General features: G+C 41.8%; 3 protein-coding genes across 5 annotated transcripts in view; 2 read left to right on the top strand and 1 right to left on the bottom strand.

The window, feature by feature from the left end:
- strc1 (stereocilin 1) overlaps positions 1 to 1,199 on the top strand; it is a 32,334-nt gene extending 31,135 nt beyond the window's left edge. The window contains exon 29 of the mRNA XM_047580044.1: positions 581 to 1,199. Coding sequence (XP_047436000.1) covers positions 581 to 675 — 95 coding nt within the window. The 3' untranslated portion in view covers positions 676 to 1,199. The remainder of the gene's footprint in view (positions 1 to 580) is intronic.
- A 723-nt stretch (positions 1,200 to 1,922) lies between these two features.
- Positions 1,923 to 7,528, top strand: eif3jb (eukaryotic translation initiation factor 3, subunit Jb). The gene is made up of 8 exons (XM_047580048.1): positions 1,923 to 1,986; positions 2,112 to 2,200; positions 4,635 to 4,698; positions 4,809 to 4,912; positions 5,005 to 5,101; positions 5,728 to 5,901; positions 6,008 to 6,081; positions 6,263 to 7,528. The coding sequence occupies exons 1-8, from the start codon at positions 1,974 to 1,976 to the stop codon at positions 6,389 to 6,391; spliced, it is 744 nt and encodes a 247-aa protein (XP_047436004.1). The 5' UTR covers positions 1,923 to 1,973; the 3' UTR covers positions 6,392 to 7,528.
- LOC125005077 (cartilage intermediate layer protein, nucleotide pyrophosphohydrolase) lies at positions 7,228 to 13,868 on the bottom strand. 3 transcript variants are annotated; one of them, XM_047580045.1, is made up of 9 exons: positions 13,750 to 13,868; positions 12,962 to 13,136; positions 12,107 to 12,160; positions 11,679 to 11,948; positions 11,417 to 11,596; positions 11,023 to 11,328; positions 10,821 to 10,929; positions 10,253 to 10,401; positions 7,228 to 10,156 (listed from the first exon to the last, which is right to left on the bottom strand). In XM_047580045.1, exons 2-9 carry the CDS (start codon positions 13,044 to 13,046, stop codon positions 7,797 to 7,799), a joined length of 3,513 nt encoding a protein of 1,170 aa, XP_047436001.1. In that variant the 5' UTR covers positions 13,047 to 13,136; positions 13,750 to 13,868; the 3' UTR covers positions 7,228 to 7,796. The 3 variants fall into 3 exon arrangements, with proteins under 3 accessions (XP_047436001.1, XP_047436003.1, XP_047436002.1); XM_047580047.1 differs by having other exon boundaries at positions 11,417 to 11,590; XM_047580046.1 differs by having other exon boundaries at positions 12,962 to 13,130; positions 13,750 to 13,864.
- Between the last annotated feature and the right edge of the window lie 13,375 nt (positions 13,869 to 27,243).

Genomic DNA, 27,243 nt, shown 5'->3' with positions numbered 1-27,243 from the left:
AAAAAAATGTACAGGTCCAATTAACAACAATTAACAATTAACCTGAGACGCTGTGTTTCCTAAGAAAGTGGCGAGCATATAGGAAAATAAGATTGGCCCAAGAAAAGATCCCTGAGGGACTCCACAAGGGAGATGTGCTGAGTAAGAAACAGGAAGAAACATTTAAGACTTGTAGAGGACTCATTTAATTATCTGATCCCTCAGAACACATTTGGATGCTTCCTGTGTTGCATTATGACCTGATCTTTAGACTTTAGACTTAGACTTTATTGTCCCCATGCGGAAATTCTTTTCCACAGCCCACATCCAATCCACAAAGTCAGGGGAGGGGAGTGGGGTGAAGTGGGTGTTTAGTGGGTGTGTGATGTCCTATTTTATTGTTGTCGTGATGCCTTTGCATAAATATATATAAATAATGATTTGACATTAGTTCTTTCTCGAATAATGTTGATCAGATTAGTGTATTTGCAAATAAAATGCATGATCCATTTGTAACCAGATCTAAGACAGAGTAACTTTGAGAACAATGTGCACAAAGACAAACTTCTACATTTGCACTGGTGTCTCTGCCTGTCTGCAGGGAGGTCGACAGGGCTGGCGCTGAGCCACAGTCCTCTGTGTCTCGTCCTGGGACTTCTGATGCCGCTGACCGTCCTGCTCTGCCCCGACTCATGACCCCATTTACCCCGGCTGGATTAGAACATCTCCTCATCCACAAACTGATTTATTTATTTGTTTATTTATTTTCTGTGCAATACCATGCTTCTCTGACATAAGCAGCACTTTGGGATTTCTATATAATGTATTTAATGAGATTATAATTTATTTTTTTTGCAGCTTTGACGTCAACATTAGCACTGAAGGATATAAATAGTTTATTTCAAAGTCAATTTAATACCCACAGATCATTTTAATCTTTTTTTTTATGAACCTACATGAATCACATACTGTCCCCGGTGTCAGGGATGTTAGGCCATACCCAGAAAAGTGACCCAAACATATAAAACTTCTAATAAATGTATATATTTTTTTGTGAAATTCTATATCTGTGAAACAGCTTAGTGTTTGACAAAGGGATATACAGTGACCCCCCAATAAAACCTTACTGTATTAATATTGTTCAACTTCAGACTGTTGTTGCTGTGAGTTTTGTATTGTTGTGCACACTTTCTGGTGTTTATTAAAATTACTTTAAACCATTAAACTGAACCAGTCTGCCTCTGACTGACTTGATTTACGCATTTACTGATCACAGTTATTCAGTATATAGCTTTTCATCACCCTGCTCTTACTTTGTAAACCAATAAAACAGTCCATATTAATGGGACAGTGCGTATTAATGGACAGCACATACATGATATATTGTAAATATGCCAGAGTTAGCTAAATTACATGCTAAATTTCATTTGCAGTCCTCAAACAGCAAACACACACACACACATATACATATAAAACATATAATGCCATACGATGTTAGGGATACGAATCATTTGAATTGCACAGGTACATAAAACAATGTTAATAAAAAATAAAACCCACAAAAATACAGTTAAAAACTTGATCCTCCTATCATCTTTACATTTATATTTATTCTGTAAGTCGAACTTAAGGCTCTTAAAGTAAATAAAGTTTATGTATTGACCAACTGGTCAATAAATAACTCATATTTCTATTTTTAAAAAGTCTCTCTCTATATATATATATATATTTACACATGCAGACTTTTTAAGAGATAAATATGAGCACAGGATGTTTAACAAATCGTGCACTATTGCGACTGAATTTTGAGTTAGATATTTTTTTGAGACTTATTTGCTGTTAAAAATGAATAATAAAGAAGGTGCGTGTTTGGGGTTTAGTGAGAGGGTGCGTTTCATAAACTCACGGTGACGTCCAGAAGGTGGGCGCTGCTTCTGAACGCGGCCAACGGGGCTGCAGCACCGAGCCTGTCAAACACAACCAACACAGCCAACATGGCGGACTGGGGTGAGAAAACTAAAGTTGGGAAGGATAGCCACCATCGTCGTAGTCTTCCTCCCACTCGTCGCAGTGTTTGCTCTGTCCGTTAGATGTGGTTTGCCCTGAACAATCTCATGTTGTCGTTTTTACAGACGCTGACACCTTCGAGCCGGAGGAGCCGATTAAAAAGGCGCCAGTGCTGGACAAATGGGAAGGCGAAGACGAAGAGGAGGATGTTAAGGTAACGCTGCCGAGGCCGAAAACTAGTACGACGACTGCTGCTGTTTTTGAAAGTGTCATTCGGCCCGCCGGTTGTCAGGTTAACGGCTATAACGGCTATAACGGCTCAGCGGCGGTTTCTATGGTCGCCCGTCAATCCCGACCGAAGAGCCGTTGCTAGCCTTTTAAGCTAACCGGCGGCTAACTCACGCGGCTAACTGTAGGAGAACGCCCGTTCTTAACCGTGGTTTCGGGATTAGCTTATCAGTCCCCAACCGCCGAGCCTCCGCTAGTCTTCATGCTAGCAGGCGGCTAACTCGTGTGGCTCAAGTCAGGCAGCCTGTAGAAAATCGACTGATTGTAGGGTTTTAACGACTGCAACGTGCCGTTAATCTAATAAACGTTAGCATGTCAATTAGCCGTGTAACTGGTTGTTGTTGTTTAGTCCGGCTGTGCTGTCCGTACTTAACCGCTGTTTCAGGGTTAGCCTGTCAGACTCTATTTGAAGAGCCGCCGCTAGCCTTTCTGCTAGTTGCTAACTGATGGCTAACTCATGTGGCTAATTGTAGGCTAACATTCGGGTTTGGCGACCACATAGTGTCGTTAATCAAATAAATGTTAGCACGACAGTTAACTGTTGTTTTACGGGGATGTTATTTAGTCTGGTAATTGTCAGACTAACGCGGACCAGCTCGGATGTGATACCCGTTCTTAACTGGGTTAGCCGCCGCTAGCCTTCACGCTACCTGGTGGCCAACCCGTGCGACTAACTGTAGGCTACTATTCGGGTTTTAACGACAATCGTCAATCCAACAAACTTTGAGTGTGGCCGTTATCAATTGTGGTTTGAAAATACTTTTTTGGTCACTTATATTTTTTTCCCATCAATTTGGAAACGGACATTTATCGATGCAATTCCTCGAGGGCTGGGATGAAATTTGATAACTGTTCACCGGGCCACTTGGCTAGTTCGTTAGCTCCCCGGGTGAGCTAGCGTCTGAAAACGGACTCCAATGTTAGGTAAACCACGATTATACTTTAGAAAACATGTGATTAAGCTACAAACATTCAGCACCATCCCACATTTAATTGATTACGGCAGATTGGCAAGTGTGTCTGGTCTTGAGTTCCTACATCTTGAGGCGTGTTCACATGGCCGAGTTTTAGTCTGAATCACTAGCGATCATCTGGGTTGATGAGTCAACTTAGCCAAGAACTAGGCCTGGAACTTTCTCACTTTACAACAGACGTGGGGCAGCAGGAAACTGCTGCTGATACCGCAGAACAGGTGGATATTACGTGATTGTTGACACAGTTTCTATCCAGAAACCTGAGATAATTGAGCCCTGGAAAGTACTGGCCGAGGCCCGTTGCGATTATTCCCGTTTCCTGTCACATATGCTGCCCCCAAAGAAATGATGGTTTCGATTATTCCACAATAGAAACTGGTCTTATTTATGAACGGTTGTTATGGTAATTAATGTCTGCCTAAAACAATTTAATACCTAAATGAATAGTGTTTATTTATTGGCGTTTACTACAGATTAATTGAGTATGTAAAGAGAATCTTAAAGGTTTTAAGTAATTGAATGATTGTCATCTATTATATATTTAGATAATATACATACAGTTATCCAGCTCAGTTGTGTCAATAACAGTTAAAGTTTCTACTACTATATTTTAAGTTATACACTATTTTGCGTATTCTATGTCTATTTAATGTAGTAGAAATACAGCAGTGAGTATGTATTCCCTGTAGCAGCTCTGGATATATGTGTGTTTCATATTGTAGGACTAGAAGAAACAACATTTCACACCTCTCTGTATGAATGTTGTACTCTGCAGACCTAGTTTTACTAGTTTGAACCTGTTTTTTTCAGTCAGCTGTCAGTGCTTGTGGGTCATCGTTTAAGGGCTTATCAGGTAGGATTGGTGTGTGTGAGGAATTTGAATTTCTGATGCAACCTAACCTACTTCCAAGGATAAGATTATGGAGCGTTCAAGACTTCCAGCAACACTTATTATACATGAAGCAACCGTTATTAGACCAGTGCTTTTTGGCTCGTGGCCTGATGAAGGACAAGATGACCCTGATGAAGGACTCCTGTTGTTGAAATGAAAAGCATCCCTCTAGTTACCATGATGCTGAAAGGAAATGATAAGGCAGATACCGATCTAAATAAAAAGTAAATATGGTGTGGAGAGGCTCATACTTGGCTCCAGAAGCTCCAACAGAAGGTGAAAACCTGTGTTCTCTGCTGCAGAGATGTTCTGGTCATCCAAGGCCATAAAGTCCTGTTCCGTCTCTGAAATATTTATTGCTTTTCACTTCTTTTAAACACAGATTTAGGTGTTTGTTATTGTCCGGTACTGACTGGGACATCCCTGCTTTACAGACCGATGTTGTTAAATATGTTTTTTTTAATCAAACCTTGGACATATCATCTTTTTCACAGGACAACTGGGACGATGAAGAAGAAGAGGAGGCCAAAAATGCAGGTCAAGAGGTGAAGAAAACAGGTACGGATTGAACTGCTGAGCTTTTCTGTTTTCTGGTAATTATCGACAGACGTGTCCGCTTTTTATTTTTCCTCAAAATTCAAACCTTTTTCCACGGTTGTAATTTCCAGAGACAAAAGTTTCTGAAAAGAAAAAGCTGATGGAAAAGATCAAAGAGAAAGAAAACCGGTTAAAGAAGAAACAACAGGAGTTGAAGGAGAAGGAGTTACAGGAAGTGAGTTGTTGCGACTCTAGTGTATACACAACATCATCAGTCGTCATCTCTCCCATTTCTAATGATTTAATTCTTTTATCGGTCTTTTACAGCAGGCAGCTCTCACTCCTGAAGAACAACTTGCTGAAAAGTTAAGAGTGCAGAAATTACAGGAAGCTGCAGACCTGGAGTTAGCAAAAGATGCTTTTGGTGAGACAATTATCCTATTTAATGTTTAATTGACGTCCCTAGAAACATTAATATTTAAATTACTCAGTCCATTTGTTCCTTTGGTTTTTTTCAAAGACACATCCCATTATTCTTAATGTACACAAATGCAAATAATAAGCAATAATAATCATTTTCTGAATCCATTTTGGTGTAAAATTATCCAACAAAATCAGAAGCGTTGGCTCGTAAAGTGCATTTAAAGTGTGCTTTGAGAAAACTGTATTCATGAAGCCTAATAATAATGAAATACTCAGTTATTTTTTACTTTTACTTCCTGCAACAAAAAATTACTCTCACAGTTGTTTGAATGAATAGTTGGACTTGTTTCTGTAAATCTTCTCATAAAGAGTGAATGAACAAAATTAGTTGTGATGGATGGGAACAGATGAAATGTATAAATACAGGATTTACTCTATAGTTCCTACTGCTTGTGGATTTATTTATTTGTTTTTACTAATTGATATGTGGAAGTTCAACTTCTCAGGACTCTCTGGTGGACGAAATATGAAACAATAGAGTTTCAAAACGGCTTAAGAGTGTAGACTTAGTGTTACATGTGTCACAAGAAGATTCCTAACTGACTTAAAGATAAATCTGTTTTCCAGGTGTCTCTTCCAGTACTTCAAACAGTGTCTCTGGGATCGATGCCATGTCTCCATCTTCCAAAGAAGACTTCACAGAGTTTGAAAAGTTGCTGAAGGAGAAGATATCCCAGTTTGAGAAATCTGTGCATTATTCGAGTTTCTTGGATTCGTTGTTTCGGGAACTTTGTATTTCATGTAAGAACAGCAGTTTTTGTTTTTTAATTATAATTAGTATTGTCACTATGAGTTTTAATCAAAGCTGGTTTGACTCATATGTTTCTCTCTTCTTCTTCTTCTGCAGTGGAAGTAGAGGACTTGAAGAAAATCAGTAATTCCCTGGCAGTCCTACTTAGTGAAAAACAGAAACAAGAAAAAGTGAGTTAACTGCGTGGTTTTTATTTCATACATGAACCACTAGTTTACATTCAGTAGGGGGCGCTGTCCACTTGTTTTGGTTTTAGAAATCAAGTCAGTTTCTATACTCAATGTAAATCTGCAGTTATACATCTATAACAGTTTGAGTTTCATATCCCTTTTGTTTTTTCCTTATTCACAGCAAAACAAAGGAAAGAAAAAGAAGAAAGGCGTCGTACCCGGCGGCGGATTGAAAGCACAGCTGAGAGACGACCTTGACTATGCAGAGTTCGACGGTGGATACGCCCAGGATTACGAGGACTTCATGTGACACTGGCTCCATCGCCACGGCCCTTTCCCCCTCCCGACCCTCAGAAATGCAGCTGTACCTTCTCATGCTGTCCAGTGCCATCCTGGAAAATACGAACTATGTGTTGCCCCCTTCATTTTGCTTCACTGACCAGAGGGACTATTACCAGGGAGCACCCAGTCTCGCCCCCACTCTTTCTGACCATACCTACGAAAATTGCCTTTTCTCTCTCTCATTCAACCTCGACTTTAGCTCTCTCACACACAAACACACACACAAATCATGCGGCATCTGTTGCTTGACCCGTCTTCAATGGAGAATACATCTTTAACTGCTGTTGTCTGAGTTTCGCAGGGCTCATTTTCTTTTTTTATTAAATGTTGCTCCTGTCAAAATGGCAGATACAGTATTGCAGTTACAAGTGTAGTGACATAGAAACACATGGTTCTATGCAAATTCTTTCACCGGAATGTCATGTATATATATTATAGGTCTCACTTACCTGTGGATGGTTTTCTTACAGGAAAGTGTATATAGTATCTATAACTTTGGTTGCCAAAATGCAGAACAGTTTATTCAGAACATCTATTCATCTATCTCTGGAAAGGTTGCATTGTGGGTGGATTTTGAGACTGACGCAACATGTAAGTAGTAGTTGTAATTTTACAGAGAGCACATGACATTCACTGTAAGATAAAAGGGATAGACAAGTATAATAAATGTGACTTTAAAACCTCACAGCCATTCTCTTGATACATCTCTGGAATATCCTTGAAAATGTGGAGCAAAGAGTGCTTATAGGTATTTTTTGTGCATGACGACAAGGTAATTTACTAATTTGATATCTACTAATGCGGAAAAAAAAAAAAAAAATAAGGAATTGGATCAGGCAAGTGGATTAACTTGCTACAACTGGTCTCCTAATCATTGCTTCTGCAGGCTTGTATCAAGTGTGATGAGGAGCGGGGGGGATTATGGGCTTCACCCCACCATTGTCTTCATATGGGCTACAGTTTAAAGGGGGCGATCTTTCTCCTTTTCTAGCAATTGACCAGTTTCATTGTTACATGGGCAATTGGTATGCATTACAATGTGGAAAGATACAGCATCTGCAGTGTTTTATAAACATCTAATTTAATAAATCACTGGTCAAAAGGACACTTGTTTCTGTTCTTTGTTTTTGACACCAGTTTAATAAAAGATTGTTTTTATTTTATTTATTTTTTTGAGGCCTGTGCAATAAATACACTATTTACATTTTCAAGTAAATATTTGACACAGTAAAAGTTGAAAATGTAAAATGAGAGGACAAAATATGCCTGAACTTCTTTAGTAACGTATTAATTTGCAAAAAATGAATCAAAACGTAAAGCTAAAGCCATCCAGTCCCGTTTGGTCTCCACGTAGACGCTTGGTCTTCAGTGTTTTAGTTTTTGACCTGCACGCGTCCCGCTGCTGGATTTCTGGCGCTTCTCTTTCGACTGCTTCGCGGCTGGTTTGCCCTCTGCCGGCGTCGGTTCTGCCTGCCTTCCCCTCTCCCGGCGCTCGTCGCCGTCTGACCCGGAGAGCTCTGCAGCGTTTGGAAGACACTCTGCCGCGTCACCTCGCGGTCTCCGCAAGTAAACGCCAGCGCCACCCCCTCGTTGCTCTTCATAACCCTGGAGGTGCCGTCGGAGGTGCCGTCGAAGCAGCGCCCGAGCGCGATCTCTTTGGCCGTGCGGGGGTCCTGGTCGGTCACCGTGTAAATCCCGTAGTTGTGGCCCAGAGGGTCGAGCGGTGCCAGCATGGTGAACTCGTTGGTGTCATTGTTGACGGCCAGAGGCAGATGGTTGACCAGATACTCCTGAAGCATCGAGTTGACGCTGTCTCTCTTGCAGCTTCCCTGTGGGATCACCTTCACCAGGGTCCGGTCGACGCGTTCCTGATCGTACAGCATCCCGCTGCACTTGAACTCGAGGCACACGGCGGAGAGGGTCGGCTGGTCCATGTCCCGGATGCTGCGAGTGTCTCGGAGTCCGTACAGCTGCCCCACCGTCCTCGGGTGGGTGCCGCCCATGTTGCGGGACCGCACGTTGATCTCGTGCGGGCTGTTGATCTTGACTTTAATGTAACACGCCCGATATTCCAACGGCTTGGGCCACCAGCTCAGGTAATCCTCGGTCCAGCTCATCGGGTCGTCTTCGTTAAACGGGACGGTGTTGTAGTCGTAGCGGTCTCCTTCCACCCTCGAGAAGCGGAAATGCGCCGCGCTAAACGGGGCCTCCTCGCACTCCTTCAGGTTTTCGAATGAGTACACCGGCCCGTTGCTTTCCTCGGCCGCGTTGGGACTCGGTTTTGCCACGTTCATGCTGAACGCCGTCTTCTTCAGTCTGGGGTCCTCGTGGTCGGTCCGCCTGTAGTTCAGCTTGTCCAGGTAAGGCTTTGGCACCCCGATGATGTTGGGGTTGAATTTAGGAGCCGAAGGGACGGCCTCCAGTTCCTCCCCTCCGAGGTTGGCCATGACGTAGGCCGAGTAGGCGTCGGCTTTTCGTTCGTCGCAGAAGGCAGGAAGGCAGGCGCCATTGGGGCCGGTGACGACGCTGTCAAACCGGCCCCAGGCCCGAGGGTTGGACGAGTAGCCGGCGGTGGGCTCCATGTTTATGAGACTCACCACAACTCCCTCCACCTGCTCGCTGGGCATGAAGCGCTCGCTGCGAAAAGCCCTCACTTTCACGTAACACCTGCGGTTCTCCGGGACGTCCAGGTTGAACAGGCGCCTCTCTCTGATCTCCATGTTACCAATCAGAAAGGTCCTCTCCTCCCTTTTGCCTCTCTTTTTCTTCTCCACGTGCAGACTTCCCTCCTCCTCCCACAGGCCGGTTTCAGGGTTCAGCGACCACAGCTTCATGGTGCTGAGGTGCTCGGACATCCTAACCTGAGCAGAATCCAGGAACACCTGCACCTCACCTGCATTCAGGGGTTCGTTGTTTTCCTCGCCCCTGAAGTCAACTGAAAACATACCGTAGGTTCTCAGCGGCAAGGTGTCCCCATCGTCTCCAACAAAGTTGAGATCACTCTGAGCTGCAGCAGCCGTGGAGACGTCTCTGGGGTCAAGAAATGTTACGCTGGCGTTGACGTTACCCGTGAAGACTTCTCCATTCTCCTTAAAGAAGGAATAGGGTGGAATCTGAATTTGAACCATTGCCTCCTGACCCTCCACCTCCCCGAGCTCCAGGGTGTTGGTTTCTGCAGAGCTGATCGTTATAGGAGCCTTCTTTCTCAGAAGTTTGATCTCATGATAAACAGCCCCACCTTTGGTGTTAAACGGAAGCACCTTTGTGGTGTTGACAAGCTTCTGCATGTTGTCCACAAAAGTTAGCACAAGCCTCTCTGTGTCGGGAGGGACCTGGATGGAGAAGGTACCTTTGTAGCCCGTGCGGCTGATCCGGACTCCGTTCATGAAGATATGGCCAAATCTCATTGGCTCCCCATTGTCTGCAGCAATGGCCCTACCGTGCACAATGGCTTTGGTGTCCACGCATTTCTGGCAGCCACATTCGGTCACCACCATGGTGGGTAGTTGGTAGCCCCGGCACGTCAGCTGCCTCTCCTCCATCTTTGCCACGCCACAGCAGTAAGCCACCTTGTCTTTGCACCTGATCCCGTTATCCAGCTGTCCAACACATGTCCTTGAGGGACACTTGCCAACATCATAGTAGAAGGAGTCTGTACTGTTTTGGTAGCAGTCGTGTGGAAGACGGATGAGGTGGGATTCAGGCTGGGGATTGCAAGAATTCTCATCTTTGCCTGCACGCAGAAATAAAAATGTTACCTTAGATTTAACAGGAAAGTAAGTAGGACATTACACAGTGTTCAAAAAGTGATATTTCACTGAGAACACACCTAAGACTCTTAGAGTTGCTGGTTTGCTCTTAATGGTCCCAGACGGACCACTTGCTCTGCAGTAGTACTCTCCAGCCTGCTCGCGACGCAGACCTTTGAGGACCAATGTGTTGTCTGACCAATTCTCCAAGAGGCTGTTGTTATGAAACCTGTTGGTTCACACAAGAAAATACAAACAGCCTTAGCAAAGAAATGGAAAGCACGATCAAGCATAACAATCAAGCATTTGTGCTTCCAAAACTGTTGTGATTCATCAGAGAATGGACATGGGCCTTCTGGGGGTGTCTGGCAACACAATGTTGTTAGTGGGGGCCCTTTGAGGGGAGGGACCTGCGTTGGGGATCTAGTGAGTCACCATGTTCTGTTTTTCATGTTTTTTTGTTTTTTTTTTGTTTTGAGTTGTTCCTAAAGCCTTTTTCCTACTTGGGATGGCTGCTTCCATCAAGGATCACTATTGGGTGGGGGTGCCTGGTCTGGTCTAGGTGGGTGATTGGTGTATATTGTAGTATTGAAAGTAAAATAAAAGACATCGTTATATTATTTGCTATCAAAAATGTCTTCTTCTTACCACTGGTACTTGTTTGGCTGTGGTATTCCAGCCACTTTGCAGCAGAAGGCAGCAGTTTGTCCTTCCCTCCTGGTCTTGCTCTCAGGGTGGCTCAACATGTGAAGCTTCTCTAAAAATAAAAAATAAAAAGTTAAACAGCATATTAAACTCTAAGCTCCTCCGTGCGCTTAAACTTCCTGTCTGTATCATCCGTCTACTGTACCGGTTCTTTTCAGCTGAACTGTGAGGACCGAGGTGCGCTGAGAGCTGGTCGGCACCACAACATCCTGGGTGGCGTGACCCTGCAGGCTGAACGTCAACGTTGTGTTGCCGTCGGCGCAGACGCCGGGGAGGCGGAAATGCCCGTTGTGGTCTGTGATTGTGAGGAGTTTCCCGGAGCGGAGGATAGCAGCCCCTTCGGCAATGAGACCCCCGGCGCTGCGTACGGATCCCAAGAGGAGGTGTTCTTCACACGTGCATGCGTCACAGTCAGCGTTAACTTTACCCACCACACACTCCAGCGAACAAACTAAAGAGCAGAACAAAGAAAAAACACAACGATGAGTGAGTTTAGGAATTTCGGAAGAGTTGGTGTCCTAAACCGAGGCTAAACTCACCAATCTTTGGGCACTCGGGTCCATCGCATGCTTTCCCTTCTACTTTAGACCCGCTGCAAGGTGCAGCGTGACATTTTCGATGGCGAATTTGAACTCCCACCTGACCACAAAGGGCGGGACATGTGCTCCAGCCTGACCACGGACCCCAGCTTTCCTGAATGTTCACAGTATTGTCTGGGTCTGGGGAAACAGACCTTAGATATATTCAAACTATCACCATGAACATAAATATCATTCAATATCAGGTGCTGCGTCATCAAACCTCTGGGGCAGAGGAACCGGACTGCGTAGTTGGAGCAGTTGCGTCCGGGGCCTTGCTCCTCGTTCAGGCACCAGAAGCCCACGGTCGGGTCGGCGTGGACCTTCTCCCCAGTTTCACGGGCTGGAACCCACTCAGTGGTTCTGGCCTCGATTGCCCGTGGAGACGCACAAACCCGGGCGCGGTAGTAGAAGCGAATGGCCTCGAGCTGCTCATAGTCTCCACGGCCTCCGGGGTGATCAACGTTGAACCACGTGGTCCACTCGTAGTTGTCTTGATTTAAAGAAAGACAGAAATTTAAACTATGTTCAATATACGGTATCTGCAGAAATATAACCAAACCAGGAAAAAAGACCTTATGTAATATGCCATAAAGGAGGCACAGGCTGCTACAGGAGGGCATTTGGTTTAAAACTCTTCAATGAACTTACCCTCAGAGTGGTAGACAGCAGGGTTCGATCCTTTGCCGCCTCTTCTCCGCGATCCTGTAACAGATAAATTCATATGCATTGTTTTTTTAAATTATTTATTTAGTCAGTATTCATATGTTATTTAGTGCTAGATGTCTTCCCATTACATTTTACCTCAATTGACATTGGTGACTGAAGAAAAATACAGAATGAAAATGGTCTATTTGTAGGAAAAACAACATAATCACACATTTACTTTCTTCTGTTTTTGCAGTTGGAAGTTCAACCGTACATTTACTCACATATTATATTACTTTCATTGTACAAACATGGTATTTCTTACACCACATATCTCATATAAAGCTTTACTCATATTAAAATACTAATCGCCTAAAGCAGTTTGTTATGTTGTTACTGACACCACACACTGACGTCTCCCTGATCTCGGATCACGTTACACCCAATAAACAGAAGTGGGTCTGATTCTCAGTGTTTGTGAGCATGTGCACCGATCAGGCACAACATTATGACCACCTTTGGAAGGGTGAGGGTGTCTGGGGACAAGGTTCTTCATGATTTTTTGAGTTGCTCCTAAAGCATTTTTGCCATCAAGGCGTGTCATTGTTATGGGGTGGGTGCTACATGTCTAATAGTTTCACAGCAGAACACTGAATTGTCACAGCATGTTATTCACCTCTGCGGTCAGTGGTTTTTAATGCGGCTGATTGGTGTATATGCAACTAAAATGAGTCATTTGTGAGTAGAAGTATTTATACAATGTATTATTGATACTTTTACTTAAGTAAGTGATGCTTCTTCCAACTTCATGGCAGCACTAAGTGTCAGTGTAATGGCGAGTGTTTGTGAGAGACCCACCCTGAGCTGTAACAACAGTAACCGCAGTGATTCCCAGGAAGAGCAGAAGAGGCTTCGGTGACATTCTCACACTCCGTTGCCACATCCGACCTTTGAACTTTCACCTCACGTAAAACGTGCTTCACACCGGGAACTTCCACAGAAGATGAAGTCGGGGCGGCAGAAGCTCCTGGAACTAAAATGTGTCTCGCGTTAACAGCATTCAACACTTTTAGGACTGAAAATCTACCGACGTGCAGCGCTGAACTTCGATGAAGTCGATAAAATGTCAGCAGGATAAAATATAACATTTTTAAAAAAGTTTCTGTCTTTGAGGTTTTTAGTGTGAAACAAAAAAAAAACAAGGCTGGACCGAGCTCCCCACTCAGGTTACACATCTGTGTTAGCTATCAGCATTTCTCAGGGGAGCCGCTAAAACATTTCTGCATCCACTGTCGAAACACTGGCCACACAATCCAAACAGCCGCCCACGCACACAACACACTAATATACACTCAACACTTGCCTTTATGACAGGCTGATTCATTACTTCAGCTTTTAGGATGAAAGAACAGGACGATCAGTCAGTAAATCATCAATCATGCATCATGTAGGACTGAAGGATGAACCCACTGAAATAAATCAGATTTCACTACAAACTCTTCAGTTTTTGTTTTTTAAACTTTTGTTTTTTGTAGTAATTGTAGCTTTTTAAATAGTAGTTTTAAATTTAACCTCAGTATAACAACCACACAGACTGATCAGGAAACATGAACTCGTGTGATAACAATAATAATTTATTCTCTTACCTGTTTGTTGAGTCTTGGTTCTGAGACTTTTTCTTCAAGAATCTCCGTCTTCACTCTTCCTTCGTGTGTCCGTCTCACATTTCTCTCCTCCTCCTCCTCCTCTGTCCTTCGCTCTGGTTCAACTCACTCCCCCGGCGTCTCTTTTTATACCTCTCTACCAGCCCTCCCCCCTCCCTCCACCGTCCTCTGATTATCCACTCTTATCATTTATCACCTTCTTCGTACATGCATGACCCCCCCAGTGGTTATTATATAGAGCTACAGAGTCGTATTAAAGAGGGACAGTTGGTAACAAACGCTGCTGTTAATAAAGTTGGAGCTCTGCTCTGCAAATATGTGATAATGATGCAATACAGCAGCTTTTTACAGGATTTTAAAATAAAACTTTGAGCTTGTGCACATAACTTATAACTCTATGCACTTGTTTTTTTCTCTATTTATTTATTTTTTTATTGTGTTTATTTGGTCAGGGACAGTACATATCAATCAACAGTGATTAAACACACATCCACAGCTGCATTTTGTCATATAAGAACAAACTATGGCTTAGAGTACCAGCTAATGTCTTCTATAAGTTACTAAGGGAATATTTGATTTCATAAAACTGAATCTGGCATAAATACCTTTAAAAACGTCAGATAATAACTAATCTGACCCACAACACGAATTTGCAAATTGTGAAAATTATCAGAGAAGTTGACAGAACACACAAAACAAAAAACTGGTAATAGAAAAACATTTTGTAACACGTCAGAAAAACACTGTTCCGCTCTCATGAGGTGGTTTTTCTGACGTATTGATACAAAAGTTTATCACAAAAGTGCAATGGTGATGACACAGGGGTCATGTGACCAAAGTGACGTCTCTCTGTTGTGACGAGAATTTAAGAGAATTATGGGACTTGCGAGAGTCAAACAGAGACAAAACAGTTCGCAAAACACCTTTCAATAGAAATACGCTTCGTCAAAATTACAGAAATCTGCATGTGTGCTTTTGCAAACTGCAATTTCCCCACTGAGGAACAAATAAAGGGTTTTCTACTCTATTCTATTCTATTCTATTCTATTCTATTCTATTCTATTCTATTCTATTCTATTCTATGGTATTTGTTTGGCCCCTTGAGATCATATCGAGTTGTTTGTGGCCCCAAACTAAAATGAGTTTGACACCCTTGCTCTAGTAGATACCAGCACATTTTTGTACCATGCTGTAAACATTTTTATTTTTATTCTCCTTTAAAGTTTGGCATTTTAATGTGTTAATATTTTAGTGTTTGACTGTAGAATAAATTTTTGTGCTAAAGCTAAAAGCTAAAAGTTTGAGCTAAAAGCTTTTCTATATTCAGCTGCTGACTGTCCGTTGGTTGTAAAGCTTGATTTTGCAGTAAAGCTCTGCAAAACCGAGGAGAACTAGGTTTGTCTCGGTATCTTTAATCCAGACACAGACTCACGGAGGGAGAGGATGTGGAGCTCGACTGGTCATGTCTGTTTCAGATCCTGTCACATCTTCAGTATCTGTTGTTTTTCCACATAACATTCATTAGCTGAGCTCATCGAGTCAATTACAAGGCGAAGGACACCCAAGAACCTGGTCCATCACCTCCGTCTGTCTGGGCTCCTCTCAGGTCCCAGGACGAGGGGAGGGGCCAAACAGCTAGTGTGGGTCAAATAAAATACTGCACATACACACACACACTGACCGGCCACAACATTATGATCACTGACACCAGTAAATAACAGTTAAACCATCATCATGTGACAATACAATGTTCGACAGGGAAATATTTGGACCTGGGATTCGTTGGTGAGGATTTTACTTCAACGTGTACGACCCACCCAGACCAGACCGGACCAGACCAGACCAGGCCAGGCCAGACCAGACCAGACCAGATCAGATCAGGCACCCCCAGTGGACGTTGCACATCCTGGATCAGATCTGCAGTCTACCAGCTTGAAAGTGAGTAGAGTCTCTGACAATGTTCATTTCCCCCCTCCCCTCGCTGCTCTATGGTCCAGTGAGCATGAAAAACTGAAACAAATGGAGAATTAATCGCATCAGTATAAGTCACGCACACTAATGCACGTGCCAAAAACATTTATTTATCCAAGAGCCTTAATTGCTCCAGATGTTCCCCCTTTTTTTTTTCGTGTCAGCATCTCTTCTTCCAGCCTCAGTGGATCAGTAGCGAGTACTGGGAATCTTCTGTGACGACAACTTTATGGGACTCTTCTAAATCTTTAAGGGACACTTAGTAAAAACGGAGGATGATGGATGATGATGGCAGCTTAGGAAAGTGAGAACGGAGAAAAATTTAGGTCTCCAGGCGCTGATTATATACTTTAGTTAGAGTTTTATTTTTAAAGTTTCTATTTTTAGGATTTAAGAAGCTTTTCCACATGAAGCGTAATTATCTTATAAAATATGATGCAAAGATTAAAATGACTGAATGAATGTTAAAAATACTTTAGTGATTCTATATTTCTGATATAGAGGGTTTGCATCGACATCACTACTACTTAACATGGTGAAATGTATCAGTAAATACAGAGAGACCAGGACAAATGAGGATTAACAAATTAAATTAATGACAACTGGACTCAACAATGATCCATACGAACTAGTGTGGATTTAGAAAAAGTGGATTAGTCTCAGTTTCAGTTACTTTTAGGTCATTGCAGTTCTGATAAATGTAGCTAAATAAAAGATGCTAACGCTAAGAGCTTTACTGAGAAGTAACGTTAGCCATAAATTACTGTAGCGTTAAAAGGATGATAAGGAGTGAGCACAAATATTCAGTTTATTGTTTTATTGTTATTTATTGTTGGAACTGAAATAGTTACTGTCGGACGTAACTACGACAAAACAACAACAACCTTATCTGACAGAACCTCCAGAACGTGAGTTTAAGAAGTGACTTCATCAATAAATACAGCATAAATTAATATTAATACCTGACACTAAATGAACCACAACACCAGGTTTCTGTGCCTGGATTCCAGTTGTTTCTTCTAATGCAGTGATAGATTTACTTGTCTTAGTTAATTTATTTTTTGTTGACACTGCTGTGTTTTCCTCCACACGCATGCATGTTTACACCACGTAAATTGTTAGTTGTCTAACAAGTTGCTTGCACCACAAAGCGCTGCACATGGAGGGTAACACACTTCATTTATAGGCGCCTTTTCCTGCAGCGTTTGTGGAGAATGTTTCCACAGGTGGAGGACGCGTTCCGATCACATTAACTGGGAGGTTTCTGGGCTCTTTGATGATAATAAATGTGTTGGTTCTTATTGGCAGCTCAACAGCGTCCTTATAAACTCTGAGAACATCCTGACTCGACACACCAACAATTACCAACACAGACAGGAACAAACAATGCTGAAGTCAGAGTTACGGCCGAAGCCAAAAAACAAGTCACAGTTTAGACTCGTTCAGATTTATGATGCGAGTAACATCAGTTTGAACTTTATATCAGAATTAGCTGCTTTTAATGAAAAAAAAAAAAAAAATGGGTGAAACAAAGCTGCTGCCACAGATCTGAGGAAAACATTTTAAACTCTTAATCCACTTCTTTTATGTGATCACTTCACTATGTACACCAATCAACCATAACATTATGACCACCTCCCTAATATCCTCTAGGTAACAGTTGCAACTCATCAGAGAATGGACATGGGCCTTTTGAGGGGGTCCTGTGGTGTCTGGAAACAACAATGTAGTTATTGGGGGGCATTTTAGGGGAGGGGCTTATGTGGATCATCCCACAGACACTTGATTAGTTTGGGATCTAGTGAATTTGGAGGCCAGGTCAACACATTGCGCCGTTCTTCATATTTGTTTTGAGTTATTCCTAAACCAGTTTTGCCACTAAGGCACTACTACGTGTCTAAGTAACAATTTTAGTTACTATTACTTCTCCTGTCAGTGGTCATAATGTTGTGGCTGATCAGTGTATGTGCATCATGTCAGTCAGTTAATGCTTTGTTCTACTATTCTTCTGTCTATTTACTTCATTTTCTATTGGTGATGATAATGATATTTGTTTATATATATGTTTGCTTAAATTCTTAGTTGTGGAAATAAGTAAACAAAAATAATAACAAATGAAAAAAATAGAATCTTGAGAAGAGGGGAACATTTGCATGATGCGTTTTCATTGCAGCATTTCTACTTAAACACAGAGTCCTTCCTTCCTTCCTTCCTTCCTTCCTTCTCCTCCGTCAGCATCCAGGCTGCAGTTATTATTCTGTATTCACTGAATGATAAATGAAGCCGTCTCAGTTATTTCAGCCTAATCTTAACAACATCTGTCAGCGTCGAGTGCTTGTAGAGTTTGTGATGTTGCTCCTGTGATTCAAACCAGTTTAATCCTCTATGAAGGAGCCTCCCTTCGTAACAGAAACAGTTTTAATCTCAGACGGAAATAATCGTATTTATTGATTCTAACCTTCGTATTTCCTTCGTCTGTTTGACTATTTTTAAAACCTAAACTGAAATGTACACATATTTAGTGGACACTTCTTCTCAGAATCCATGGGCAACATTAATATTGAATTATGTGATTTAGAAGAAGATGGGAGACTAAATGTTTTGAGCACTGAATCTTCATTTTTTTGTCCTGAACAGACCTAAAGAAACCGCGGTCTCTCGCTTCCTCTGAGTGAAACCGGGCCCCTAATGACAGTAGCAGAAGCTGCTCTGCATATTTTCCCTGGTAGAGCCATTAAAGAGACCGACAGCAACCCCCCAGTGCTCCGCGTTCAGCCCCCGTCTCCTCGCTATCCCGTTCACCTCCGTAGAAACATCTCGTTGAAGCTCAGCCTCCGTCTCGGTTACAAGAGGCTTCCTCTGTTTAACCGATACACTAAAATACTTCACTGGACGGTCCACAGCTCAGGCCTGGGAGCCAGACGAACTCACCCGCCGCCCACAAAGATTTTGTGGGGGGAGGTTGTCCTGCTATCACGGCGCTGGCTGCAGGTCTGTCCGTCCTAAGACACTCACTTAGATGCACAAAATCCATGTTTTATTTCAAATTGGAGGATGTTTTGATGTTCAGTATAGATAAAACTATGCAGGTAGTTACAGTCTTATAGGATAAAAACTAATAAACAGAGGTACGTCTGATTCAGGTATTTCCAGGTTGCAAATATCTCCAACCAGGGAATGGAGCGTCTGATCTATCCCTCTATACTGATTGGTTCTGAGCTGGTCACATGTTTCATGGGCGCCATGTTAAATACATCTAACCAATATTCACCCATAGAGAAGTGGCAATAACAGAGAATAAAGTTGGATTAAAAGTTAAAATATGCCACAGGATCAGGAAAACACGGAGGAAACTCAACCGTTTCCCCAGTGAACAAAAACAGAGAAAGTTATGGAAGTAGAAGATTAAAAGGAAGAACTGGATGTCAACTGATTTCTTCCTATTATGTGATGAGGTAAATGTCAATGTCTCTGTTTGACGTTTGTTAAGATTTTATATAGAAAAATAAAGTCACACCATCATTAATGTGAACCTTGATCTCAAATGAATTAAGGTTAAAGTTAGCCTAGCCTTATGCTAGCCTTATGCTAGCTAGTTATCTAGACTAAAAGCTTAGAAAAATAGCAGCTAGCGTCATATATACTGTGAAACCCATGTGTTCATGTAATTTATGTCCATGTAGATAGACACATTTAACTGACATGTAACTTTACCTCAGTTACTACTTAAGTTATTATGGCTAGCATGCTAATGCTATGATGATAATACTAAATAACAGTAAGACTAGTTAAATTCTCACTATTTCTGGGTATCTATAATTTTTCCGATTAATTCCAACCTTTTAACGGTGATGGATGAACACAGAGACTGAGGAGAAGGTAAACACAGCTCCATGACTGATGAGGTGATTGGGCTACAAAGCATTTTACAGGCTCATTTAAGATATTTAAAGTAAGTAGACGCTGGGATATTTAAGTGAGGACCATTTTACATATAGACAGACGTTGGCAATAACATTTATAGGCCCGTTAATGGTAAAAATAAGACATTTATTTTAAACATAGCACATCCGTCCCACAGGTTTACACTGTAGGATCTTTGAGTTGACCAGACTCCCTCTAATAAACACTGGGATCTCTAGTGGACACGACGTTGAATTAGAACTAGCATTTACTTTTATTAAAAAAACTGCAGCTAATGTCTTTTTGCACTTTGCACATTACCAGGTTGGACCCTCTGCTGGGCCAGTTCTGGCCGGCCGGCCCTACGGTTCGACACCCTGGCTTTAGAACAACATGGTTAGTAATGTATTACCATTACAGGCCGCATTACTCACAGCCAAAAGCGCAGCGAAAATAAAAAATGGTTGTGTTTGCGTCTCGACGGCGGAAACGTTGCTGAAGATTAAAGATGTGTCGCTTTGTGTGTGGGATAAGGGTGCTTGTTTAAAGTGTGAGTAGATAAACACGGAGGAAAGCCACAGCACAAACAGGCCGGTTGGCAGATCCATATTTTAAACTGGTAAGTGGGAACAGTTGTTGAACCTTTAGGCGTCATAAATCAGTTTCCTGCACGAAAAAAAAAAGAAAAAAGAAACGAAAAGGCCGGAAGCACAGAGGCAGCTTCTACAATAAAATAACTTGGTACATTTTAAATGAGACTCTGACAACGGATTTAAATCACCATACACCAATCAGCCACAACATTATGACCACTGACAGGAGACGGAAATAACATTAATCATCTTGTGATGATTCAGTGTTCTGTTCGGAAACTTTGGGACCTGGAGTTCATTCATGTGGTTACTTAGACCAGACCAGACCAGACCAGACAGCACGACGCAGCATGACACAAAAAAAAAACATGAAGAACAGCACAAGGTGGTGACCTGGCCTCCAAATTTACCAAACTGATCAAGAATCCGTGGGATGCACTGCAACAAGACGACTGTTCAGATGCGTTTCCAATCAGCGTAACGAGACTCAGGTGTCATTTAGTGCCTCGTTTGCCTCAGGCTGATCTTCACAACACATGTTTGTTAAAGTGTATGAAGGCAACGGGACAAAGGAGCTCAGAAAAAGAGCTGTCGTTGCTCATCAGGCTGGAAAAAAAAAGGTTAGAAAACCTTCTCTAAAGAGTCTGGAATCCACAAATAATCAAGACTGAAGACGAAGGAGTGGTCCACCAGCAGAGATCACTTCGTAATAGTGTGAGAGGTCCCAGAGGAACTTCTAAGCAGCTAAAGGCCTCTCTCACCTTGGCTGATGTTAAAGTTGATGAATCCACTTAATAACCAGAGACGCTGCTCTCTGTCCAGAAAGAACATTTTTCTCATCTGCAGTTATCATCATCATCATGTGGACAGAGACTAAAAAAGTGTTTATACAATGGAGGAAATTACAGCCAGATTACGACTAAAACTAAATGAAATCTCACAAGTTGTACGATCTCTGATCGCTTACTTGATTATGTAATTATACTTCTTTTTTTTTTTTTATCAGCTTTTGGTTTGATTGTTTTGTTTCCATTTTTTATCCGCGCCGTGTTAGTTTGTAGAGGGATGTGTCGTGAGGCTAATCAGTACAGAAGTTGCTGATGTAAATAAACCAATGGCGAATGCGTCTGTACATTCCCAACATGCTGTGTGAGCACGAATATATCAACAAATAAAAAAGGCAGCGGAAAAAAAAAAGAAGCAGGAAATGATGTCAATCAATTAAGGTCGTCTCATGCAGCCTCTCGGATGGAACTCGCTGGCTTGTGGCTGCGACGTGGAAAGTCGTGTACGCACGAGGTTTAAGAGTTCAAGCGGTGACGTGTTTCGGCCGTACGTCTTTAAGCAAACCGTTGGAACACAGCGCATGGTAAACATAAAGCGCCAGTTAAAAGAATTTGCAACTTTGCGTAAAAATAACTCAAATTGCTGCAACAAAACCGGCCCAAACAAGGGCATGACCACCCACATGTTGGGATGAGGTTCTGATACTGGAATTTCGCTGTTGTTTCATTTCCAGACATGACGCCTCTTATTTAAACCAAACTTTTCTGCTCTGGTCTCATCTGTCCACTAAGCCTTGTCCCAACAGTTTTCTGGCCTGTCCCCACATGAGGTTTAGAAATGTTGTTTTTGGAGAGAGGGCAGCGTCTTTGTCCATCACACCATGGTTGTTGAGTGGATTCATCAACATCAACATCAGTCAATGTGAGAGAGGCCTTTAGCTGCTTAGAAGTTCCCCTGGGTTCCTCTGGGACCTCTCCCACGGTTATGGAGTGATCTCTGTTGGTGGACCTCTCCTGTGGAGGGGAACAGTCATCTTCAATCTCCTCCGTTTGTCGCATTTGTTTGATTATTTGTGGATTCTAACCTTTTCCAGCCTTCCGAGCTCCTTTGTCCGTTGCCATCACACACGACCCACGAACATGTGCTGTGAAGATGAAGCTGTGACAAACGAGGCTCTGAACGACACCCAAGTCTCTTTACAGCGATATGAAACTCTTCTGAACAGACAGACTCTGATTTGGTCTTGAAATTAACTTTTACACCTCGCAGATACATCACCAGTCCAAAAACTTTGGACCAAACCTTCTCGTTCAGTTCAATGATGAAGGTATGTTGTAATATTGAGTCATTTTCCTGAATTAACAGATACTAGGGCTGGATGGTATCCCGGTTCATATTGAATATACCAGCATACCGGGGTATATTCAATGTAGCGCTTCTAAACACACATGGTGCCGCTGTGTCACTGTGAGGTGAAGATGGAAGGGTCCGAAAAGTGAAGCAGCAGAATGGAAAGGTGCTAAAAAAGGGTCCGTGTCGGTTGTTTTTTGTTTTTTTTTTAGGGTGCCCAGATGTCCCTGATTTCTGGGGACAGTCCCCGTTTTGGATGACCTGTCACCCGGCTAAAGCTGTCCCCGAAAATGTCCCCAATTTTAGCTTTTTATGCACACAGACTACAGTTATTACGGTAACCAGTCGCCCTGCTATTGACATCACAGACAGAGCAGCTTAAATATAAATAGATACATCAAAATAAATTAAACCATAATTGTCCCTGTTTCTTCATTTCATCTTAATAACATTTAATTCATTATTTATTTATTTATTTTTTAATCTCCAAGCTATAAATGTCACTGCTAGTTTGGGATTATTTTACAATATTTACTAACCGTCACAGTAAAATATTCCATCATTAGTCAATCTGCTGCAGTAATTCCTCTCTTAACCAGAAAATTATGTGAATTATTGTGATAATGCATGAAAAAAATAATATAATAATAATAAAAATACTGTGATATATTATTTTTGGTCATAACATCTAGCCCATCTAGTCCACTGCTTAATATCTCTGTTTCATCTTTGTCTACTTTCAGGAACTGTGTGAAACTCCACTGATGTTTTAAGTAATCTTTATACAGATATTTATAAAATCTGAGAGGTGCAGCTACTTTTAGACAATTTGGCACAAACTTAACTCTGATGATCCGTTTCATGACTCTCGGTCACAGCAGAAAGAGTTAACACCTGTACAACATTACAGCCCATTATCATTTCCACACACGGCCGAATGTATTTCCACTCACACGACTGTAAAGACGCGTCAACCTGGATAACAGCAGGTTTTAGGCTTTTTTTTTGTTTTGTTTTTTTGTGCTGAAACATTATGGAGAGCACATGCAGAGGTTACAGCACCTCCTTCATGTTTTCTGGCTCCGGCTCCGGAGCAGCAAAAGCGCGAAGACATGCAGAATTAAGAGGGTAGATTAGAAACATGTGCGTCCGGCCTGAAAGATGGATGGCATGTGCTCAAGGAGGTCGTCCGTTTTTCCTCCTGGACCGTAGCTCCTGGACCTCTGGAGACGCTCGGTGCTAAAAGGTCTGCAGGAGGAGGGGGGTCTGTTCAGAAAAAAGTTCTCCTTTTTGTTATTGCTTCCTTAAATTCACTCCAGTCAGGGACCTCGCCATAAAAACGTCTTACATCCGAGTTTATGATCCGCAAACTAATCCGTGTTAGTTATGGATGTCTCATTTTGCACATTTTTAAAAAGATGAAAACTGTTCCGTCGAGCTCTTCGCGTATCCAGTGACTCAGTCATGTTGTAGCCGCTTGTTTCTCTGTTGGTATTTTAATGTTTCTGGCAGGTTTGAACAAGTCTGAGCATTTTAACTGGAAGTAAATAATAGAACGGCAGGGAATAAAAAAAATAAAATAAATAAATGAATAAAAAATGACGTTTGCTTGATTCAAGACAGATGTTATTCAAGGAAAACAGATCCACAAAATAACCGGAGTTAGTAAGGAAGGTGCATCCTGGACACGTCTGGTGAATAATATGATCTGACACGGAAGGACATTTGAAAAAAAAAACACCAGTACTGGACGTAAATAAAGACAGAAGGATGGAGCAGATCGAGGATGTTGGATAAAAAGTCACGAGGAATATGAGGAACATTTATGGGAAAATAATCGTTGATTCATGCTCCCCGTCCCAGGACGACGTCTTAAGGTAGGAGACGGGAAACAGCTGGAACAGAAAGAGACTTTTTGAAAGTTGTTTCAGATCTGGATCGGATCAGCTGCAGGTTTACAGTAGACGAGAAGAGGAGCCGCAAAAAAAGCCAGACCACACTTACACAAGGAGCTATTCCCCAGTAACATGACTCACCCACAGGTTTTATTTTTTTTACAAATCCACATTAGAAAGACGGGTAATGTTCCCGCTGAAGCCCGACTCATGACGTGGAGCTTCACGTCTCCTCGTCTGAGTCACATCTACATACACGTACATTAGATTTGATGTTATTTATCATGTGTTACTAAGCAGCGTCCTTGTTTTTCTTAATCTCACTGGACAAATATCCGTCTTGTTGGTTGTAATTGGATGTTCTAGACAGAAAAAAACTGAGCGGAAAAACAGTTTCATTTCAGGTGTGAGTGAGATTTAATAACTTATTTGCTTGAGGGTTATTTTTAGGTAAATGCAGAGACTTTAAAACGTCTGGAGCATTTAAGAGTTATTTAATTTGCTGTTATTTGCATCTAATGCACAAGCAGCAGGATTCAGCGCCTCTGAATGAATAAAGGCTGGTAGCTTACATGCAGGGACAGTCACAGAGCTCTCCGTCCTCAAAGAGCCATAATTACTGCGGACAGGATACCTGCGTAATGCATAACGAGGAAAACGGTTGCAGGTCGTAAAAGAGACAGGAAACAAAAAAACTGTTTGTTCGTGTCTCTGCCAAGAGCAACAGAAGACGGGAAACGTCTGGTCCAGAGCTGAGTGTGGGCTACCGAGTCATCCTGTGATAAAAAAATAAAATAAAAATAAAAAAAAAAATATGTCCAGAGCCGCTCGACGATCAAATCAATAAATCAAAATGTTCAGAGAAGAGCAGCGAGGAGGAACTGATGATCACGGCTTCTTTTTTAAACCTCACACACAGAGCAGCAGCAATGTTCAGGCGCTCATCGTACTATACATTATCTCTAGTAATATCAATCTGGCATAACATTATGACCACCTTCCTAATATTGTGTAGCTCTACCTTGTTGCCTCCAAAACAGCTGTGACTCATCAGAGAAGGGACGTGGACCTGCTGAGGGTAAAATAAATGCGTCATATTCTGTGTTGTGGTTTAACCTGAGTTTTGTTGTGTTGCCACAACTCAACAGTTTAGTTTCTTTCCACTGTGTTCCTACGTTACCTCTAATGACTGAAGTATCAAAAGTATCGATATTTTTGATTTGAGAATCGATTTTAGAGCATAAAGACCTGGTATCAGAAGTATCGATATATCGATATCGATGTGGACCCAAACGCAGGACAAAGAGGTGATGAGGCCAGAGGCTCCAAATAAATGTATTTAATAAAACAAAAACAGAAATCCAGCAACAAGCACTGGAGCTGCGACAGGACGACAAAAATACAAACAGACAGAAGAGGACCAACCACAGCGAGACGACTAAACAAGACAACGACACGACGGGAACAAAGGGAAATGCAGGATTATAAACAGGCACAAGAGGCTGAGGGACGACGAGACACAGGTGAAACTAATGAGGACAAACACAAAACCAGAAACCAAGGAAAACACAAAACACGACCACAAGTAAAAGACACAGAACCATGACAGACTCAACATGATCATTTACATGGATATTTTTAGTTATTTCATCTTAACTAGTATTGAACACATGCACCAAGACTTTTCTAGTTAGACCGACTCAGTTACTGTAAGAAAAACAACAACACAAGCTCATTAAATTAAACTTAATTTAATTTTGTTAATTAATAATAAGACATTGGTTTTATGTAGCGCTTTAGCAAAGTCACTTTACATTGGATACATTGACACGGTGGAATTCAACTCATTTTATTTATATTGTGTCCATTACAAGACAAAATGTCTCAAAACACTGACCTGAAACCTCCAGAGCAGATTAAAGGCGACGGTGACAAAGATAAAAACATCAACCTTTTAGTTATTAGATACTCATTTATGCAGAAAAAGCTGCAGATTTTGTGCTGCACTTCATGAATCATGTCTGAGTGTTGAGTTACGGCAGAAATGTAGAAATGTTCATGTACATTTGACCAACGCGTTACATGAAGTTTTCAGCTCATTACAACAACAATTACACAACAAACTTATTTCTTATGAGCTTTACTTACCAACCCCATGAATCATTTTTCATTTAAATCTTTATTTTTTTTGTTTGTTTTCTAATAAACATCGACATAAGACATAGAACTAGTCTGAGACAAAAACACACAAAACAACGAACAACAAACCTGAAGGCTCAAAAAGATTTAAAAAAAAAATTAAATAAAATAAGGGAAAAGGAGGTGGAGTCAATAAAAGTCTGATGATGGTTGTGTTAATAGTCAAAATGAGGACATAGTCCAAAAAAAAGATGCTACTGGAAGGAGACGCCTTGAATGAAAGTTATAGTGAACTTTTTTTCTTTTGTGTATCTAAGCTTCTCCAACAGTGGAACTACTGTGGAAAAAAGAAATGAAAAAGAAAAGAACAAAGATGTGTCGTGTAACTTCCAGTTGAAGAGAATAAAGTCTACGAGTGAAGAAAGACGGAAATGCTGCTGTGTTTGCTTGCAAGAATCAGAAAGGTTATGTAAAGGTTATGTATCTTGAATGACGTTGGCGATGAAGAACCTTAAACTGAACCAAACGGTGAAACATCCAGACCCAGATCTGACATCAGAGTGTAGAATAGGTCCGGTGTCGTCTGGAGAGCTGTACACACTGATGGTTTGTGGCAGGAAAGTTTCCCTGCAGCCTCGAGACAACGAAGCCGCTAACGTTGAAGCCTTTGATGGAGGGAACCATGTTCTCTGTGTAGTTTAAGGAGGAGAGGAGTTTATCTACGGCCTGATAACAGTTTCTCCAGCGTCCTGTTCAGTCTGCAGACAGTGACAGAGCAGGTCACAATCAAAACTCACTGAAGAAGAAGAAGAAGAAGAAGAAGAAGAAGTTGTCAGTGT

Source organism: Mugil cephalus, chromosome 3, assembly GCF_022458985.1.
Source record: "Mugil cephalus isolate CIBA_MC_2020 chromosome 3, CIBA_Mcephalus_1.1, whole genome shotgun sequence".
Classification (NCBI taxonomy): domain Eukaryota; kingdom Metazoa; phylum Chordata; class Actinopteri; order Mugiliformes; family Mugilidae; genus Mugil; species Mugil cephalus.
Note: the sequence above shows the minus strand (reverse complement) of the source record. Positions and strands in the feature narration are given on the sequence as shown.